General features: G+C 36.0%; 1 protein-coding gene across 1 annotated transcript in view; it reads right to left on the bottom strand.

The window, feature by feature from the left end:
* LMO7 (LIM domain 7) overlaps positions 1 to 22,445 on the bottom strand; it is a 193,824-nt gene that overhangs the window by 22,398 nt on the left and 148,981 nt on the right. The window contains exons 14-24 of the mRNA XM_050952271.1: positions 19,519 to 19,636; positions 17,835 to 17,977; positions 15,944 to 16,394; positions 14,814 to 15,131; positions 9,635 to 9,749; positions 6,931 to 7,092; positions 5,645 to 5,835; positions 4,119 to 4,179; positions 2,962 to 3,018; positions 705 to 730; positions 270 to 374 (exon numbers count right to left, since the gene is read on the bottom strand). Coding sequence (XP_050808228.1) covers positions 270 to 374; positions 705 to 730; positions 2,962 to 3,018; positions 4,119 to 4,179; positions 5,645 to 5,835; positions 6,931 to 7,092; positions 9,635 to 9,749; positions 14,814 to 15,131; positions 15,944 to 16,394; positions 17,835 to 17,977; positions 19,519 to 19,636 — 1,747 coding nt within the window. The remainder of the gene's footprint in view (positions 1 to 269; positions 375 to 704; positions 731 to 2,961; positions 3,019 to 4,118; positions 4,180 to 5,644; positions 5,836 to 6,930; positions 7,093 to 9,634; positions 9,750 to 14,813; positions 15,132 to 15,943; positions 16,395 to 17,834; positions 17,978 to 19,518; positions 19,637 to 22,445) is intronic.

Raw genomic sequence — 22,445 nt, forward strand, 5'->3', positions numbered from 1 at the left:
TAGGCCATCCAAAATCTAATATTAATAATTGTTAATACTTCTGCTGCTTTTATTCATAGATCTCACAGCACCTTACAAACTGGAATGAGTAGAATTATCACTGTACAAATGGGAGCAGTGAAGTGTACAGAAGTGAAACCACTCATCCGATGTTATACAGCATCTCAGAGGCAGCGCTGGGAACAGGGTATAAGTCTACTGAATGGCAGTCTCATATCCTTTCCTCAGACAAGGGAATCCCTGTCTATGAGTACGTAGTTAAACTGTACCTGAAGTAAACGTTCCTGTTCTTTCTGCCATTTTTCCTGTCGTTTTCTCTCTTCTTCTTGGTCCCAAGTCCAGCGACTAGGAGCATTAACAGATGGAACTGGGAGCTAAAACAACACAAAAAGAGGATGATTAATCCACTGTCATTTTAAAAATACATTTTTAAAAGCTAGATAAAAACACATTTACAAACATTAGCTACAACCATAAGTGCAATAAGAACCTACACACTTACAACAGCTAAATTGTAACCATTATTACCAGCTTTAAAAAAGGTTTAATCAGCAATCTGGATAGGTTTCTGACCAAAATAAGAGCATGTAATATAAGAACAATAGGAAATGCTAAAGCAGGGTTCCCTGAAATGAACAAAGCCAGACAAACGAATAACCTCTTTCATTATATTCATTTATAAGTAGTTTGTAAGCAGTACTCACATCAGACACTGCAGGCTCTGAGCCTCCTGTAGGATTTAGAATAGAGAGGGGAAATAGAAAAAAAATGAAAAAAAACATTACGATTATGTGTTATGAGGTTTGTTTAAATGTGGAAAGTTTCACATGTATGAATTCCAGGATATAATTTGTTAAACTTTAAACCATACTTGTTTCATTTGACCCTATTCCCTTTATTTAGGTCAAAGAATCTTTAAGTATCTTCAAACTAATACACATTTATCCAGGAAGTTTTTGAAAAGAGAATAACCCTATAACATGTTCAAATCTTTCAGATGTTATCTATAATTACTTGGTCTTGAATTAGCAGTACATCCGCAGCCTTGTAACATGAAGGACTAATTACAGTTTTCCGTAGCTACTCTGAAAAAAAATACCTCAATGCTGTTTTATAATCAAATAAGCTACTCTCTTAAACAGTTTTGTTAGGATTCAGTTATACTGGTTATATATTCAGGATGCTAGAGACTCATTTTACATTTATTAATACCAATAGGCCTTCCAAAAGCAACTAATCTTCCATTACTAACCAACATAAATACCTCCTACTCTACTCCCAGAGAGAGAGAGAGAGAGAGAGAGAGAGAGAGAGAGAGAGTGTATCTTCAACTTTTCCATACTTGATAGTGTGTGTCAAACCTGATATTTGAAGGTTGTCACTATAGCTCTGAGCTTATGCCACAGTGATAAAAAAATGCATGCACTACACTGATAAACTAAACGCTGTGGAAAAACTACGGGAAATACACACTTACGATTCAGGTTTTGGTTTTGTTTGGTTTTTTTAAAACACAAATTCTTGTCCATTTAATTTTACTGTCCCACATAACCAATAGTTTAGATCATGTTACTCACCTGCAAAATTTAGTTGGTGGAAAAAAGTAACAGGAAAGCAACATATTGGAACCTATTATTTTCCTACACTATAACAAAACACGGTGGAGAAAGTGGAGCAAATTTGGTGTACAAAAAAATTTATAATGGCTAAAAGGCCTTATGTCAAATTAATAGATGTTCATTTTTATATTAATTATATAATCTTCAAAAACAGGAATTTATAATTAGTGATAAATTAAAGCTCCTTAAGTGAAACTATTAACATACCATATATTTTAACTATTAATACAATACGTATGTGGATATTAATAGTATGCTTTACTATATAAAAGATTCTTTTGCAAATGAGGGAAAAAAGGACTGCAAATAAAATACTGCTATTAAATTCATTATACAAAAATAATAAGGAAAAAATATTTAACCAAGGAAAATACAGTATTATCTTAACAGTTTGTTCAAAATTTCATTATGTTTAAAAATAAAAATCACAAATTTAGAAATGAACAACATGAAGTGTGCAGTGGCATTTCAAATGTCACTTTAAAAAGACAACCACTCAGTGAATTCCTAACTCCTGGAGTCAATGACAAAATGCCATTGACTTCCATGGGTCCAGAATTTCATCCTCAAGGTCTACAGCAAAATACTGAAGCATACAAAACTGTTTTGAAGACAGTGTTAGATATTTGACATTAGTGAAAATATGAGATGTGACATGCAGAACACACCAGAAAAGCAAGCCTACAAAACTGTAATGAGAGCTTTATTTTGCACACCTTAAAGCATAATAATAATAATAATAATAATAATAATAATAATAATAATAATAATAATAATAATAAATAATAATAATAATAATACAATTAGTTTTTTTGAAAAATTTGTATTGCTTTTCTTTGGACTTGGTCATTGTTACCTACTTTATAATAGTAAGTTATCCATTTTATTGTATTCTATCAATTTGGACACCGGTGTAAAGCAGTAGCTCTGAATAAACTGAATTTACTATTAAATATTTTAACAGCTCTTTAGCCTCTACACTAGAAGTGTGCTGGAATGGTCAGTTTTAAGCTGTTTTGTAGGGAGTTGCAAACCTGAAACAAATCTGTTACAAGTGGAAAAGTGTTTTGAACAGCATATCAGAGATTTAAAAAGTTTTACATATACAACCACCCCCCCCAACCACACACACACAGACCCATTACCACAAAGGTAGACCCATGAATTGTAACAACCACTTGATGACCCTGGGGAAAGAATGGAAATGGATTATGTTGCTTTGTCATGGTTGCAACAAACAACACTGAAAAGGCTTAGTACCCAGCACCAGAGACTTATTAGGTAGAGTGTACAGTGGGAACAATTTCATGAAAGTACATGAAACGTTAGCTTTTTGTTTTACCTTGTTCAAAAAATTGTGACCGCCTTTTTAAGTTTTTCAAAGAAATAGGTTCAGATTCTATTTGAAAAATACAAAGAATACAAAGAAGTCAATATGGTGCTGTCTAACTACATATTTTTTAATGACTATCACCACTGGATAACAAAAGACATTCATCAGACCTTTCCAATCTACAGTAACATCACCTGGAAAAACTGAAGGATAGAGAAAAGCTAGCCTTTTATTATAATAAACGCAGATTTTTTTTAGCAGGTTACATCACACAGAGATTAGTACTTCGTTTTAGTACAGCTGCTATCCATCTAGTATAACAGCATGGTTGACCCACTTTGTGTGGGCCTGGAAGTCTGGCAGCATCATTTTTCTTACCTAAGATCCCACCCAGATTTTAAAAGTCTGACAGATTTTACAAATTCAGATTCCTTGGCATCTCTTCTCCTCTACTACCCTCAATTTAACTGTGAGTCAAATGTAATCGTACCTTTGCCTATGTCTATGTTCCACCATGCACATTTACAATACTATACAATGTAATTGCATGAGTGGTTCCCATTAGGAATTAAAATTCTATTAGGTGGTTTAAGTGCCTACATTCCCTCCCCTTCTTCCCTCCCCCCAAGGCTACCTTAGTTAACAGAGTCACTAACAGTTATGGCACAGAGCCAACAATATGCAGTCCACATACCAAAGAAGTATCACACTTGAGTACTAGCAAAACAGATATTTGGATGCTTTTCATCCTGTGTCTCCAGGAAGGAGGTTGGAAGGGGGAGAAACCATACTCAAATTCTTAAAGACAGAGGAAAGACTGATCACCATAAAGCATCTTTATGTTATAACCACCATTGCAGAATGAATAGGTGGAGTTAAGTTTCTGTGTCTTCTTGTTTCTCCTCTTTCATCCCTACCACACAGTCAGTCCACAAATCAGTCATGCTGAGATCTAGGAACTTATCAGTACTCTGTTTGCGGTTCTTAAACCATTCAATGCTCCCTGGAATAGAACTCCATGCCCCTCAGATGCAATTGGACCTACATGCTACACTTGCAGCTTTCATTTTCTGAGGCCTAATATTTATTTCACTGTATAGTAATATTTACAGATACAATCCATGTTCTCTCCTCTCAATTAGCAGCTGAAAATATTGGCAGTTTACCTTTTTGTTCATTAGAGCTCAGATCTGCTTCCATTCCATTTATCACTTCTGCTCCAGGATCCTACAAATAGAAAACAATTTTAGTATAATTTCATGTGAATCAAGTTTAACATTTCTTCCCACAGAAATTCCACACAGCAAAGTGTGTCAGGTTGTTATAAATTCCTCAAGTTAAAGAAATTGTTTAAATCTTCTTGCCTATATTTTATATAATAAAAAGACCTTAGGCATTAGCTGGGATTAATGACCAGTTGCAAGATGATGGCCGAAAGGAAACCATTAATTCACCAGAAAATGCGCCATGGGCCAAGATGGATACTCCAGTGTTTTGTTTATAAATAAAAGCACACCATTTCGGTTTCTTGGAATGGCAGCATTCATTTAAATAGTCACTGGAAATCCCTTGTACTGAGCATTTCTAAAGAATTAATGCTCTATAAGGTTTATTATAATCAAAATTATGTTCTGATTAAACTTAAGACAGCTAGTACATTTTTTTAATTGCTTACACACTCATCTGGGCATAGAGAGGTTACTCAAAATGTGTTACTGGCCTTTAACAACATCTCAGTATTAGCAGTATCCCATGTTTCCTATAATAAGCATATGGAAATAAAGAGAATACAGCAAACTCTGCAGTAACTTTATTTAAGGCAAAATTGGCGATTTTTTAAAGGTGACCACTGCATGTACATGACTTAACAATAATTCAAATACACAAACAATATAATGACAAAATCAAACTGCTCCTCACTCTTTGGCTACTGAAAAAAGCCATCAATCTTCATTCAGTAAAGATGTTCATGCTTATTTTATTATGCAGCCAGGAAAATCAAACAGTATGATGTCATTCTGAATAAATTAGTAAATCTAAACTGAGTCTAGGGGTGATTCTCCTCTGCATCTAATGAGGGCAAAGGGGAATCAGGGAACCCTCTGATTCTGTACCGGCATTGTGCAGACATATCAGTGGAGGACTGAAAAAACAGAGATCCAATCTGCCAAGTCCTCAGCCCACTCCTATCCTGGGGTGAAAGTGCCATCTAGCACAAGAGCTGCCACCACTAGGTTTAGATGAATGGAGAGTTCCTCCCCCAAGCGGCATTGTCCGCTGGCTATTTATGGCCAGAATATGGCTCCTTTGTGCCGCTCATCCTGGATAATGTGCCCCTATGTTTGAAACTACATCAATGCTCAAATAATTTTACTATATCATGCAGTTTTTGTGTAGTTATGCAGAAATCAGTTACCTAAAAATTTAATTGCTACCAGAACAAAAATACTGCTATCATGTGATTCTGTGACTCCATATAATATTACACTAGTTTTAAACAGAAATAAGTTAGACACACAGGAATTAATATATTTAGCTGAGATTCTAGTATTCTAATTAGAAAGCAAAATTAAAACTGCTTTCCTGGAATTACTACAATTACTTTCTTATTCTTCTGTGAGGCCTTAAAGATTTTCCTTCATTTCTCCTCCCAACACCCAAACACTGTTCACCCCTGAAAAAAAAATCTTACAGAATTTTGAAGGCTGTAGGAGAAATCTCTTTTGGTTGATATGTTTGAAGAGGAGTTCGTAGAATTCTGATCTCCAGAAGTTGCATCAATCCATTTATTTTCAGGTGTACCTACAATGTTGGTAGCCATACTGGTGAGATTGAGGATTTTATGCCTTACATATGGCAGGGAAGGCTGGTCTTTGCCCCAATCTGATCGGCACATGGAGATCAAGAAATGAATGTGGACAGAAAAGTCAAAGTATAAAGAATAAAAGTTAGTGAAAACACATTCTCATTTTAAAAAAAAGACAAGAAGAGAGAGAAAGATGAAGCAGGTAGAATTCATAAAGACAGGAAATGGTTAGGGCTTTTATAAACAGACCAGCTTCCCATAACAAGCAAGAGTTAGTCAAAGGATGGGCTTGAGAAATACTAGCAAGTTTACTAAGATTCATTACAAATATAAATATTAATATTAATTGAAAGTTATTTTTTCACAACGTCATTGGTAAGGAAAAAAGTTCTTTCACCTATAATCAAGCCATAGGGGGAGTGAGCAGTAAGCTGTGTTTTAACTGACAGACACATTGCTCCTGGAACATTATCTACAAGTTTTACAGGAGTACAATCCACCAAAATTTGTCCCTGCAAATTTATGGATGGATGTTATAATCCACACTACAATTGATTAGACCACACAGGTAAAGAGTTTTAAGTGGCAGACAGCACATTTAACTGTATAGTAACTAGGAAGAGAAATTGTCCTCACCGTAACTAAAATAGAGCAGCAAAATGGGTAAGGAGATGGCTACCCCTGGCCTAACCTCTACAGGGTGCAATGTTATATCAGAAAAGGGGGACACTGCTGCCTCTCTCAGATGCCAGCAAGGATCCTAGGAATGGACATCACCTCCTGGTCTGACAGAACTATCCTCCACTCCTAAACTGAGGTGGCAAGAAGGGGGCATTTTCAATTCCTTTCTGTGGTGCCCTTATGTATCTAACAAAATAATCTAGGACGTATATGCAACTATGCACTCCCTCAAAAATTAGACCAATGCATAACAGAGTGGTCACCAGTTTAAGGTTAGCAGACTTGCTAGTTAAGTTATTTGCGATACATCCATATAAAAAAGAAACCCCAAGTTATGTTATAATAAAATACACACACTAACAAAGCATGTAGGTTCAGAAAAGGTGTTGCCGAAGCAAGGACTATAGGCCCCAACCCATCAGAGCAACTTCACAAAACAAAGCTTATTGACCTTATACAACATGCTGTAGTTGCCCAGCGAAACAACCCACCATTTTTTCCATATCGTCTGACATCCATGACCAGGTTTCCAGTTTCTAGTGCATTGGCCATGGCTTTCTCCCACTGATTATGGTCCATTTGTGAAACTCTTGTGCCATCAACAGCAATGATTTCATCATCTACTTGCAGCTGGCCAAGGTCTGCAGTGCTACCTAACAGATTAGACAAAAAATTCCTCATGTCTGGGTATACTTAAACACCAACTTCATGATGGGGAAAGTGGCTATTCAGTTTGTTTCCTGAGAACAATGCTTATAGCTAGAAATTTAAGTAAACTTAGTAAAACTTGCTATTGTACACTGGCCTCTCCGGGGTATGTAATGCTGCGTATCTTGGCTAGTGTAGAAGTATTATATAGTTTTCTATTATAAAACAGATCTGTGGAAGTTGGAGGGGAACAAGAAACTTTCAGATTTGCATTTCATATTGCAGCTAGCAGTTCATTGCAAAATTCTTGCTGCCTCTTTCTCACTAGCCCTGCTCTGAGAGGCAAGCCAATGCAGGCATCCTGATATCGGTCAATAATGATAAACTGAATTTTAACTGATGCGGTGACATAAATGGAGCTAACGTAACAAGATTATGAATGATGCAGGAATCGCTATGTAATAGGTGAATATTGATGTCATGGTATCAACAGTTCAAGTGAACAGGTCAGTGAAGTACAGTTATTCCATATTGTGTTAGAAGACTTTCCTGAGGGAATGAATTGATTTAACTTGCATTAGGGTTAACACTATGTTTATTATACTCCCTCGTTGCTTTAAGTTAATGGGAAGCATATAGAAAGGCAACACAATGGCTTCTCATATAAGAATACCTGAGTATGCACTAGAAAGACAATGAGGGACAGCTGTTAGCTTCAAAAAGCCTGAATTTTGTCTCCAGCCTTATTTTGTAAACCTTGTTTTGCCAGGCAGGGAACTAGACATCAAAAGACTTGACTGAGCTAAAGTCTGTCTGCAAAGTGAGTGGTGTGCTTCTACTCAATTGGTGTAGTAAAAGAGTGCATGGAATTGCATGTGGGAAAAAGCTGGACTCCCAAGTAAGCCTCCAGGAAAAAAGTTGAAGAATTCAAGGTCACACAAATCCTCCCATACCACCACCAGAAGGTAACACATCCAGGACCAGACCAACCAACCAAATTTGAACCAATGGCACTTGCTGTGGTCTCCAGATTACATCTGTAGACATACATCAGATGACCACTTGTGTGAACATTTTTTCATTCCAGTACACAGGCTTTTAGATGAAGATTGAAACACTTAGTTAAGGTATTTTTTTCATAATTTTTCCTGCAGATAAAAGTATTTTCCTTTCTAAGAAGTGTAAATATTGCCATTTTTCTACTCTTATTTTTTATACAAGTATTTCTTTAGTTCTATTTGACTATTATGGTAGCAAACTAATGCTCAGCTAGCTTCATATGGTAAAATTAAAATATTTCTGATTTACACTAAAGAGCATATAGAGACAGCCCTTTGCACAAAGTAACTGATGTAAAACAGATTTAGTGGCAGTGAAATCAAATTTAAATTGCCTTTTGGATAAAGCAGCTATCAACAGTTTTAGCCTGTTTTATCTGGAAGGAGCAAGCCATGATTAACAGTGATTTAAAACCTGGCCTTAGCTTTCATTTTAAAGTCAATGTGTAAGGTGATTGTTACCCAATTATTTTTCTGTGAAAAGAAATGCAATGAAGTGCCAGGCCAATATGAAGCTTCCAGTGGTGTCTTCTCTGCTCTGGTTTTAAGCCTGTCTTACTGCAAGGTAATATTTTAGTTGTAAAAAAGGACATTATTGAATATGGGGTGAATGTTACTGAAAAAATATCAGTGTACTCCATAAGACTTGACAGTTTATAGTTTCGGAGGAAGGGGTGGTTGAACAATTTATAGCTGAATTTTTAAAAATAAGTAGCAATGCAATACAAATAATTTTAATTTGTTCTTTAAAACAAAACTACAAGAAACTTGAGAGATATTAATTAGAGCAAGATTCATTTCCACAGGAAAAAAAATATTAATCCTGGATATTAGTAAATATTTGAAGAAAATGGCACTATAATTTGTGAATATTTATTCCAACACCAAACAAAACTCTGACTAATTCCTTTTTGTTACTTCAGTAAAAAAATATTCATGCAGATCATTTAGAAGTTACAGTTACTCGTGGAAGGTAATATTTTACAATCTTTAACATAGGGGAGGAAAGGAAACTTGAAATTAAAAAATAGTCTGCTCACAAATAACTTTCCTACGCATCTGTCTCTAAAGTTGTAGGAAGTGAAACCTTTTAAAATATACTCCAAGAAAGCAGCAGTCTCCATGTTATATGCATGCCCCTGTGATATCCCTAAATAAGCAATTGTATTTAGCAGACATTCTGAAGCCTTAGAATAATGTCTGGTAAATAAACCAGAATTTACACCATTGCTATGGATTTAAGACTTCTTTACTTCAAAATACATTTTCAAATATTTCTTAAATTAAACCAGTTTTAGTGGATGAAAATACAGAGGAATCATAGCGTATTTAGCCTTTAGCAGTCAAATACTGTTTTCTTTTCAATTTCTTTCCATCTAAATTCTTTGGAAGATTTTCATTCATCATTAAAATTAAATACCTTTGTCTAGCAGTCTCAATCCATTAACAGTAAGAGTAAAGTTCATAAAAGGGTTAAATATTAGTTTACCTTCTTCAATTGTTTGTATAAAAACCCCGGAAGGTTTCCAATTTGTGGTGAACCCAAAGTTGCGACTGTTACCAGGTCTCTGGTTTATACTGATTCTCATTTCACTGTACTGGTCCTGAAAAATAAAACATGACACTGCACTATCTGGTGTCACAGGCATCTACATGAAGGAAAGTTTATCCACTAAATAAGTGAGGCTATTAACAATGTACGCTTTAATTATCTATTAACTGACTATAGAGCGGTTTTCTTTGTAGAACATGCTAACTAGGTTTTTTACTTAGATAATTATGTTTTAAAGGCTACATAGAAGACATTTCGTGTACATATACATATTTAACGGTCTGTAGATATTATTAAATTTGTCATAGCAAGCTGTTCAGTGCAAAATGCTTTAATAAGAGTTTATAGCAGGGGTCGGCAACCTCTGGCACGCAGCTCGCCAGGATAAGCACCCTGGCGGGCCGGGCCAGTTTGTTTACCTGCCGCATCGGCAGGTTTGGTGGACTGCGGCTCCCACAGACAGTGGTTTGCTGTCCCAGGCCAATGAGAGTGGCGGGAAGCCACGGCCAGCACGTCCCTCAGCTCACGGCGCTTCCCGCCGCCCCACATTGGCCTGGGACAGGGAACCGCGGCCTGTGGGAGCCCCGGTCTGCTGAACCTGCTGACGTGGCAGGTAAAGAAACTGGCTCGGCCTGCCAAGGAGCTTACTCTGGTGAGCCATGTGCCAGAGGTTGCCGACCCCTGGTTTATAGGAAGGAATTAGATGACAGTGAGACACCCATGAAAGGTGAAATGGACAGCTAGTTTACACAAAGTGTATCTCAAGAGAGCAATTTATTAAATTAATTATGAAAGATTTGAAGAAATGGAAACCCTAAACAGGTCATCATACATAGGGTGACCAGATAGCAAATGTGAAAAATTGGGACGGGGGGGGGGGGTAATAGGTGCCTATATAAGGAAGTCCCAAATATCGGGATTGTGCCTATAAAAATCGGGACATCTGGTCACCCCAGTCATACGTAATATAGTTAATCTGTGGAATTAACTGCCTCATGAGACTGATGCTCATAACCTAACAGGAATTTGAAAAAGCTGGATAAAATGATTCATTTCATCTATAATTATGCATACTAAGGTAGGGGTAAGCCATGCTCCTTTAGGCCCCAATCCTGTAACGGGATCTATTGGTGTGGACCACTGTCTCTGTGTGGAGTTCTAATGAATGGGTTCTGTGTGAACACAGGGGTCTTAAATTGTAAACAAATTACTAGAGCTGCTCAGAAATCAAAATTTCCATTCCCTCGGAAATTCTAATATTTCAAAATTTACCATGAAACAAAAATTCTGAAAAATTCAACTCAGAACTATGAAAAATATTATTTCATGTTGATATTGAAACAATATAATGTAATATAAAAGCTGAAACAAAATTAATTGACATTATAAAAGTCAAAGTGAAATGTTTTTCAACATTATCGAAATGATAAAATCATAACACTTCATTTAGATTTTTTTGGACTGAAAATGTTAAAATGGAAATTTCTACAAAACAAGTATGTTAATACTAAACCCTTTACTGTGGCAGAGTAGGCCACTATTACTGTATTATATACAGTATAATTCAGGAGATAATTAGTTTGTACGAATGAGCAGCAACATAACTGGCTGAAGCAGCAACAGTTCCAGCACCGTCACTGGTGGCAAGAAGGAACTGAAGGTGAGGAGAACTGGTGGTGCTCTATAGCCACGGCATGTGTGCAACACTCCAGGGGGTGCTGGAGCTGGTCCCCTACAGATACTGCTGAGGGAAAAACTTCTAGCACCGGTGCACGTGGGGAGCACACACACCTAAGCTGAATGGACATGAGTAAGCACTCGAAGAAGAATACAAAGATCTGCATAATTCCTGGACATTCTACACTGTTCTGAGTAGCAACTGTCCTCAAATCTCCATCCATACACTTACAAATTTTGTCATCCTAACTTCTGGCCTCTACCCTCATCATGTCACTGTCTAACCCCATATACAATATCAAAACAATTAAATCAGAATAATTATTCTAATTAGTGATGGGGAAGAGCTAAATTATAATAAGCAAGGAGGAGCAGGGAAAATATAGCAAGTAATAAGACTGGCTGGGATGACATGATGAAGAGGAGGTTACAAGCCGAGGCGGTCACATGGTTGGGCAAGTCTGAGAACAATAGGCAGTTGTGCAGAGAGGTATACAATAGTCAGAGCCCAGGGTGCAGAAGAGGAACATACTGCAATACACCAATATTACATTTCTCCCTGTTTACCAGGTAATCATCTTGGCCAATAAAGTCACAGACACTCACAGTATATAAGTCCAGGACAGATATTTCTGAGTTAGTTATTAGTCTAAGATACAGCTATTAGCTTATAAACCAGTAAATGCCCTTATATTATTTAAATAGGCTTTTACTTTTCTTGCTATACAACTGATCTAACTGAATAGAAGGAGACCATTATACTAAATTTAATATAGTAAACTGAGTAAGTTCAATACAGTATCCTATATGAAGAAAGCATTAGGCTGTTAAATGTTCCATAAATGTAGGATGGATAAAAATCAATGGATATTTTTATTTAAATTAAATAGGTTTATTTATAAAAAGAAAAATGAATTTAAAGTTAAATTTGAAATTATGACAACATATGCTAACATAAACTTACTATAATTTATAAAAAACATTTAAAGTTTTAAAGAAAATCAAACTGCTGAAATAGGAGAAGTCACTGGCTAAGCATTGGAATAAGAGAGTTTGTTGAAGTACTTAAACTAGCATTTGACAGCAGTAGTCTCTTTTGCAGGTACAGAGAGATTAGGGTGACCAGATGTCCCGATTTTATAGGGACAGTCACCATATTTGGAGCTTTTTATTATATAGGCACCTATTACCCACCGACCCCGTGTCCTGATTTTTCACAATTGCTATCTGGTCACCTTAAGAGAGAGAATTTTCTTCATTTCAATGTATTCAACTACTTCAGTTCAATGACAAATGAAAACACAGGAAAGCTTGACATGGTGATCAGAAACAAATCACTTCAATTTACTAAACTACATATACTACTTCCTTTGTTCAATAAATCAATTTGTTTTAATATGTTTTGATAAGGAAAAAAGTTTATATATCCAGCATATTTAAGATAGTATTTTATTATTTAAGTAGAGCTATTTTATTGAATTCCAATTTCCTTGAAAATCAGTCTAATAAAGAAGAAATGCATCATTCACCATTTTCTAATCACAATAAAAATTAACAATTAAGAACCTGAATGAATGTATGTTAAGCTATATAATTACTTAAATAAAATGTATATAGTGTATTCTCCTAATTAGCAAAAACAGTATCTAATTTAGTGTACAGACAAGATTCATTTGCATATCAACACATTGATATGCAAATAAACTAATGAGAATCAACATTTCTTTAAGAAAATAACTGAAAACTACAATTGCAGAACCAGTTAAACTTGATTACTTAAATCAGTAATTTAAATTCTATCAATCCACGCTGCAAGAAGGTCTCATGTCTATTATTTTCATCTCGTCGATCTGAAGATGTGTTCTCCCTCCTCAAGCTCAGCTCTCAACAGAAGGGCAATCCATCTGCACGCACTGAACTGAACCATTTGGACAGGTATCCCCCAATGCCTACAGTGCTCGACAAATGCCACATGAATAGTTCAGTGGGTCACAGAGATACCAGTCTCTCACTTGGCTGTGAAATGCCTTACCAGCACACAAGTGGACATCTCAATTTGTGGGAAAGGAGTTCCCTCCTTAACTATAGCTTGATGCATGCTGTATTAGAAAAAAAAATAAATTCCTCGTTTGCCAGGCGGGAGAGTTTTATATCACTTATCTGATAACCAAGGCCCATCTAGGCTCAGTCTGAGTTTTGATAGAGAGAATAGAATGAAATCTGACTCAGAACATTTTGCTTCCATTCAGCTCACATAAGCCATAAAAAGAGACCCATATCTAACCTAATATAATTCCTTTTACTGCAATGCATTGAAAACATCTCCTCCTACATGCAACAATCATGCTGTCAGAACCTTTGATTAAATAAAGTAGGATGACAGGCCAGGCAGCAAGCTAGGAGCCTGTGGTGTAAACTGAAAAATATATTTCAAAGTTGGTTTAAAAATTAAAAAAAAAAAACTGTTCAAAATATTTGCAAATCTCTTCTAAAACAAAAAAATAGAGCAGGAAGTGACTGCACCAACTGGAATTCAGGGTCTTGTATTTTCTCTCCAACAGCTGACATAACTGCTATCTACAGCAGCATAAACAATGTAGATAATGTGACTCCCAGCTTGGTCTTGGGAGTTAGTGATGTTGTCAACTGTTGAAAGAAGCTACTGACAGCTGACACTATTGGTATTCGGGTTACATTTGAAACAAGGGACTGAGGGCAGGAAACAGCAATCAGCAGTGGAAGGATTATGGTACCTTATGTGCCCCAGAGCTCTGAAAGTAGAGCACAGGACCTAACTTCTTAACCGAAGTTGGAAACTTTCCATTAAACAGGCAAATACTGAGGAAGTGATTTATTTTTAAAAGTAATTAGTGAATACAGAGTAAAGCAAACAAAAGAATTATTGGAGGAAAAAACCCTTGCCTCAAAGCACTGCAGTAAAAAGTGAAACCTGGAGTGATGCTTAGCACATTTAAAGGTTAGATTTTCAGAAGCTGGCATTCATTTTGCCACCTAAAGTTTGAGGGTGCAAATAAATGCTAGTGCAACTAGTCTAATTAAACCCACAAACCATATTCTTCAATGTCCTAGTGACCTTAATTGCTGCTGCAAATAATTGTGACTACAAAAATAGAAACCTGCTTAATGCTAAACTGAAAATTTGGCTCAATTTTTACAAGAAACAAACAGTCAAACTCAAAACAGAAAAGAGGTTTAGAAAGATTGTAGTAATCAAAAGAACAAATTACACAGGCCAAGTATTTCTTTTTCATATACTCCACGGGAAAGAGAAGCGCTTCTTAAGTGAAATGGATTATTTGTTTCTTTGAATACCTCTCTCATTGGTGAAGCATGTTAGCCTAAGAATTTAATAACCTTTGTTCACACTGTCCTAGTACTACTAGGTTACTGTGGGTAATTATATACTTTCCAAACTCACCTGTGACACTGAAACCTCTGGCTCTGGCAGGCTTCTTATTTCTGCAGAAGATGCAACTGTAATAGGGTCAGGATGAGTATAATACTCTGATTTAAGACCAGGGGACACTGCATCCTGGTACTGGGATGTAGCGGAGGCTCTCAGTGTAGGAGACTCTGTTATTTTAATGCTTTCCTTTTCCTCCTTGCCACCATTTGTCATTGCATCTGCAGAGAGAAGTGGTCCTGCTTCCAGTGTTGAAAATGAATAGCTGGTGAGCAAACTTTGAGATCTCTTGGCTCCATCTACTTCTCCATTATATTTCTGGGCATCGTCCACCTGGAATGGAATTAAAATGTTGTTGTTTATATAAGCACATGCTGCTTTAAAAAAAAAAAAAAAAAAAAAAAAAAAAAGCATAAAAGCCTAAAGTTTGATTCTCAGCAAACTAAGCTAAATAGTCCAGAGAGCTCAGCCACAGAAATGCTATCTTTTTCTCCATCTATTCCTTTCAATGCAATTTCCCATTGCCACACCCACTACCCTATTATCCACTATTACTAGAAGAGCAAGATGGGTTTTTTCCCTCTCAGATGCAAGTGAGAAGGATAACTAATTCAGGTTTGGATTGAAAAGAAATAGCATGCTTTTAGACACATCAGTTTCAAATTTAGGATAGCTAGGGAATTATGGAAAAGACAATGCAATTTATGCAGATATGCTGATTGCTCGTATTAGGATTCATTAACAATATACTAAGGGCTAGATGCTCGGTTGGTGTAAAATGGTTCTCATTCCATTGACCTTGATGGAATGACAATTTACATCAGCTAAAAGTATAATTATGCTAAGCAAGTTTCAGAAAAACGTACTGATAGGTCAATAAATTTTCTAACAAGAAAACATGAACTTCTACCAAAACCCAATATATTTATCTGATGTCTGTTCATAGGAAATAGATCAACATTTTAAGTACATAAACATCAACAATTGTTTAGGAAACTGGCAGAATTATTTGCTCCATTATTAATACCTCCTTTGTTAAACAGGGGCAGGAAATTTAAAACTAAATGCATTAAAAAGTTCCAATGGCTATTGGGTTAATCAAGATAGTAACGTTCACAAACATGAAAAAATTGAACGAGTTTTACCGTAAATGATCTGGGAAGTGATGAGATTCCTCTTGAGGGGACACCAAAAGGTCTTGGTGTAACCACAGATGTTAACCTAAAGGTATCAGTTTTCTGGTAATTTCTGGGGAGAGAAGCTGAAACCCGAGCTGACCCCATTTGTGCATTCACCGAAGGGTGAGTAGACAAAGGGACTGAGCTCTGTTCTGCTAAAAGGCTTTTAGATGGAATTTGAGTGTCAACTGTTGCATAGATCTCTGGCTTTTGAGAATTCTCTTCGTTAGTTTGTGCACCATATGATTCTTCATTCTTCTTAAAGCTGTAAGAGGCATCTTCTTCAACAAGGTAATCTTTTGCTACTGATGAGCTGGAAGGAGGTTTTTCTTCACTAAATACATCATCTGATGAATGCATTCGCCTCCATTCACTTTTTTGCTGGATGTCCCAGTAGGATCCTTGATCTCTGTTCTCCCTAAGGAGACAGAACTCATTAACATACCAAAGGAGTGACCTGGAGAATACATGGACTTTAAGAAGTCTTTCAGCTATGAAATGATCAAAGCAAAGACTGAACTATGGAAGTCTGTTTAAATGAAAATGAATCTACTTCTAATCAAAAATTCAAATTCTCTCTTCCCACATATTAAAATGACTGACATTTTCAAGTTATAAACTGTTACGCCAAGAATGACCTTTACCCTGAGAAAGCAATACAACTAGTTCACGTAAAAATGCTTGGAAGGCTAGGTTTTCATTTTTAGGGATTTTTTTACATCTTTATTTATTTATTGGATGTTAGGCAAGGCGTGGATGCCTAGTTAGATCTGGTAGGGTGGAGGACTTTGAAAAATGTAAGCAGAACTATAGAGTTCTACTGATCTAGCTACTGTATTAGAATGGTGTACTGATTTATGGAGAACACATTTTAGGCATTTGCTGGTGCTTAAGTGGAGGCTTGGTTCCTTGCCACATACATTTCCTTATACTGTGAAATGAGACAAAAATATTATTTAGAAAATAGTTTTTTAAAGTTTTGGTAATATTGCTATTAAATATGAGCATTTGTTTTTATTTCTAGGATAAAAATGACATCTGTTCAATAACAACAATGGAAATTAAAAATTACTGACACTCAAAATATTATATTTATATTTTAAAAGGATCCTTTAAATTTGGTTTGTAAATGTATGCAGCATTATATATAAACACAGATCCCATTGATTTAAAAATGGATGTCAGTGCATTTATAAAGCCATCACTTATAGGGAAATGGTGGTGTTATCAATTTACTTTCTACTTATTTAGAGAGAAGTCTTAAAAATATTTACTGTCTGCTTGTTCTGCATATACCAGAAGGATTCATATAGCAACAGCACAGGGGAAAGTTCAAGTGAAATTTTAATCCTGCTGTTTTGCAATATAAACAAACGCCCTGGCTATGTTTACTCATAAATGGATAAAAAAGAATTTTAATTGCAATACTAATGCAAAGAAAAATATACAACCATAGTAAATCAAACAAGATTATTCATTCTAGATAATTGTTTTTAGACCTGTTTAAAAATATACTATTAAAGTGAATGAAGTTTGATTTCAAAGCAAAATTTATTCCTACATTGTTTCATTCTGTAAGTTACATTTTACTTTTCTAACTTGCTTTAATTTGCACTATACAGAGTTTACTACTATCTGCCTTTCAATTGTTTAGATTTCTGCATTGTATAAATGGACCCAAAGGTCAGTAAAGAGTAGCTTTATCAAAATATATTCTTCAAAAAAAAAGGTGTATCGAGTTAGTTCTATTTCATATATGAGCACAATTAAAATGCTAGGTAAAGCTGTTCTAAGATTAGAGTGAACACACATGCTCAAATGTAAGTAGTGCATACAACATCTCCATTAGGTGCATTACCTGTCCTGCTGCATTTCTTTCAGTGACTTGCTATTTCTTTCAGAATTCTCAGAGGCTCTCCTTTCGATTTCTTCTCTCTCTTCCTTTTTCTTTTGCAAATCTGAAGTGTAACTTTTTCGACGATTCTTCCATTTTGCTAGATCCTAAAACAAATCACATTAATGTATGCAGATCTGATTTTCTAGGGATCTTTAACAACTACTGAGACTACCCTATTACATTGCTAAGACTGCTCATTCCAACTGGATACCAGTGTGTCCTAATTTTGCTTTATAAAGCCTGTTTGTCTGCACCAAGGGTAGGAGTCTCATGTGTCTTCCTGCAAAATCTGACCCAAATGTTTCTGACCTAAATGTTTCTGAGACAGACTGTGTTTGTATTTTTCAAGTAAGGTGGCCTGCTGCCTATCATTAAGTAAGGGTAACAACTGCAATTTTATGCCATTAAAAAAAAAAAGTGCAATTTTTCTTTTAACTTCTTTCCAGTCACCTCTTCAATATTTATCTAAAATGTAACAGCAATGCTTAACTGGATATTAACTTTGAGTGAGTGAACGAGTGAGTGTAAAATACAGAAAAGTAAAGCAACATTTGAACGGATTGATGTAGGGACTTGAGCATAAAACCTGCCTTAAATCCTAAATGGAAAGTGTGAAGTGAAGTATCAACCTATTTCATATTTTGCTCATGTTCTAAAATCACAATGCAGTTTAGCAGTCAGCTGTGTCTGCCCCATAAAATACCAGAACTAGTTTAAGCAGAAGTACTGAATGTTCAGAACCAAGATGCATTAGCTAAGCAATGTTGAAAGTTTGCTCAGTGTCCAGTGCTTATTAACACCAACCCCTCACTTCGATAATCATTACATTTCAATATCTGAAGGAAAAATCTGAGGTTTTGATATGCCCCAATGGATGGATAGATAATTAAAAATGCTTATCTCAAAGCTGGGATATTAGTTTTCACGGTAAATTTGAACAAGGACATTTTTTTTCAAGGGAGAAAAACTAAAAAAAATTGGGAGAGAGGAAACACATGGGATATTTTTCCAAATGACTAAACATTTAAACATAAAGTCATCCAAATAGCTTTACAATTTCACTGCATGTGACTTTATGTGCTAAATTACTGCACTTAAAAATACACATTCTGCCTCATTAGATTTCACAATATCGATAGTATGGCGCTTCCCCCACAACACACAGATGTTTGGTTTTGTTCTGCTAATCTGATATGCAGCCTTTTTTTGTACCCCTTCCTATAAATTAATTTATAAGATTACTGTATTGCAATACATTGTCTGTTTCTTAAAGAAATTTACGCTTGCCATTATATTAATAAAAAAGAGAGAAATAAATAATAATAATAATTATAATGCCTTATCTTTCATAGTCCTGCACATAAATTGGGTCTGAAGCTGTTTTTTATTTATGTACTCTTTAAAAGCTATCATACAGATAAATCTTCCTCTGCAGAGTTGATCAAACAAACAAATAACACAGAAGCATTAAGGATTTACATTCCACACACCCAGATAATCTACAAAATGTTTAAATTGGTCATTTACGACCCAATCCTGTGAGGTGCTGACACCCAATGCCCTTTGGCTTAAGTGAAAAGTGACACTAGATTACAGAACTGGGCCCTTCGTGGCGAATTTAGGGGGAGCAGAATGGAACACTCACATCTTGCCACTGTTGATCTTGTTCCTGTAGCTTGGATTTTATTTTCTGCAGCTCTTCATAACGAACCTGGCGCAGCACCTGGGGCTCGTCTATACTGACATCATTCAAAGACTTGCTCCTAGGACCAAAACCATTGTTTTGCTTAATGTAGTCTGCCAGTATTTATGCAAGTAAGACTTCCAAGAGGGAGGAAGGAATTTATATTAATATAACCTGAGCTGTCCTATCATGCATTTTTAAACAGAGCAGGAAAAACATACACTAGCTATTTTTCAGTATCCTGTATGCAGTGGTGCTAACACAAACATCAATGACAGCATCATTGGTCAAACATGAATAGGAAAGGTGAGAATCCGCTCGTATGGTCTCCTAGCAGCTTTACTCTGATAATTCAAACTGCACTTTTCTGCTCTTCAATGCTCTCCCTCTGGTCAGATTTTTTAACTCTCCTCATGTGTTCAAACCATGCAACCCTTCTCCCTCAGTACGTTCACTGTCTCCCTCTCTCCCCTCTTTCCTAATTCCTCAACACTGGCTTCTTCCACCCTGCTTTCCATGTCTGACTTCCACACCTGTACTACTGTCTCATCTGCTCCTGCCGTACCTTTAATCCCCCATTTAATATTAGAATTTATGATTCACTTACTATAGAATAGGACTCACATTAATTTGTGTTAGTTCTAGCCCTTTCTTTTCTTGCCCCCGCCCATTCATTGTCTATTCCATGCTCTATATTTGCCTAAATTGTAATCTCTGTGGGGCATGGACAGTGTCTTTTCTTAATCTTTCTAAAATGCTATGCAACAGCAGGTTCTATGTTACATATTTAAAAGGGACAGTCATCTTTAAAAAAATTACTTCTCCCATTCAGAACAAAGCCCTATAGGTCTGTGAGGTCTTCATATCCTTTATCCTCTTTAGTACTACCTGGATTCAGAAGGCCGCTGCTAAACTCCCAAATCCATCAAGTTTCCTTGTAGTCTGACTTCAGGGTTTGGCCATCTCATGGAGAGAGTGCATTATAATTTTCTCCCTGCAGTTTCTGAAATTTTTTTAAAGCCTCATCTGGATTGGCCATGGATGTACCTTTAGAGTGACATGGGATCCTCCCTTCCCATTACAGTGCTTCAGCTGATTGCCTGAGGTGTGCTCCCACCCCACCAGCTCAGGGAGCAAAGTGACTGAAGAAGGAACCAATTGTATGATGACCTGAATGACAGTGAATGGCCACTAGACCACCAGGCCAATAGAACATATTAAATGCTCCTGAAAGGGAGGAATTAACAGTACTCACTTAAGCCACTTATAACACGAAAAGGTATTGTACAAGTTACACCTATTTTTTGCCAAAATCAGTCAGTCCTGATCTGCTCCTCCAAACTTGGGCCTATGCCAAGCAGACATGAACTGTACAAAATTATGTGGTGGTTGTATAATGTATGCAACTAGGGATTAGGAAGAGGCTAAACTGAGTTTCAGTGGCAACCTAAGACTTTGGACTGTGCTCTTCAGCATGTAAAAGGTAGAGCACTCAGTTATTGTCCCAGTTTTGTTTTGTTTTTTTAAATGGGAAGCATGCCAATTCTAGCAACAATACTATGGTTACTACCTCAGGCGCTATTTGTTTGGTTAGATTTCTGTCCTGTCCTTGGTTTTATCATTCATTTTTACTTCAGGCACAGAAATTGTTTTTGTATTACAAAACATCAAAGCACCAAAAGTGTTCAACATGGTTGAGGGAATATACACTAATTATTATGAACTGCTTTCCCCTCTCTTGCTTTTCTATATTCTCCTTGAACAAGATAGAAAATGTAAATAATTTAAATTTATATACTTGATTAAAACCTACATATAAAAAGTGTGTTAATTTGTATGTAATCATCTTAATATCAAAAACCTATCTAATGGATATACCCTCATATTCTCCCTCTTCTGAATATGCAGCAGAGCTCTCTCCGGGACCAGTTTTCACTCCTTGCTGATTTTGGCAATATTTAACCAATTATAAAAAAGTGTTGCATACAACTTTAAAAATGAACCAAAATCTGAAATAAAGATAATGGTAAAAAAGTGCACAGATTTCAAAAGAGAAAAACTAGAAAAAAAATTAGTAAAGCATGCAAAACACAAACATTAGTGCATATGCAAATCTACAAAGTATATTCAGGCAAAAATCAGTGAACTCCTCTTCTCCCACTCCTCTTCCCAACACACACACATTGTAAGCCAAGTAAAAAGCAAGACTTAAATGACAAAATTGTGCTTTAATGCGTACTGCTGAGGTAGAACATGGAGTAGGTTTACACTCAGTATTCAGGCACCTAGCATTGGATAAATAGAGTCAATAAATTATACAATATGCAGAAAGCCCAACCTCTCTAGTGGAAACTACACCCTTAAATAATCCTGGAAAGGAAAAGCTACCCTCATTTGCCTACCTATTTTTATTTTAAGATGCCTTCTTTTTAAGTTGGATTTTTGGTGCAATCTTTGACAAAGACTGTTAACCTCAGATGCAGAAACATGATATCCAAAATAATAGGAAATGCTATGCTAAATTAATTTCACATTAATTTTAGCTGCTCTTGATTTTCTTCTCTCTCTCATTCTAGGTGATTTATTCCACACATTTGGACCTTGGCCAGTTGAGATGTCTTCCTATACTTTCTTATCTGGATAAATAGATATTTAAATTCACATCAACTACTAGTTTTACTCTAGATTTGTTAAACCTCTAAAAATCCAATTTGAATACAGTGGAGAAAAAAACATGCAAGTTTCAGCAAGAGTGAAATTTCACAGCTGATTTCAAAAAGCCTGACAACAGCAGCCATTGCAATTTATTTACTATATATGCAATACTTTATAGCACAGTGAGCTTCTATCAGAAGCATAGCTATTGTGTTTCCGATAACTTATGAATA

The sequence above is a fragment of the Gopherus flavomarginatus genome, chromosome 1 (genome assembly GCF_025201925.1).
Source record: "Gopherus flavomarginatus isolate rGopFla2 chromosome 1, rGopFla2.mat.asm, whole genome shotgun sequence".
Classification (NCBI taxonomy): Eukaryota; Metazoa; Chordata; order Testudines; family Testudinidae; genus Gopherus; species Gopherus flavomarginatus.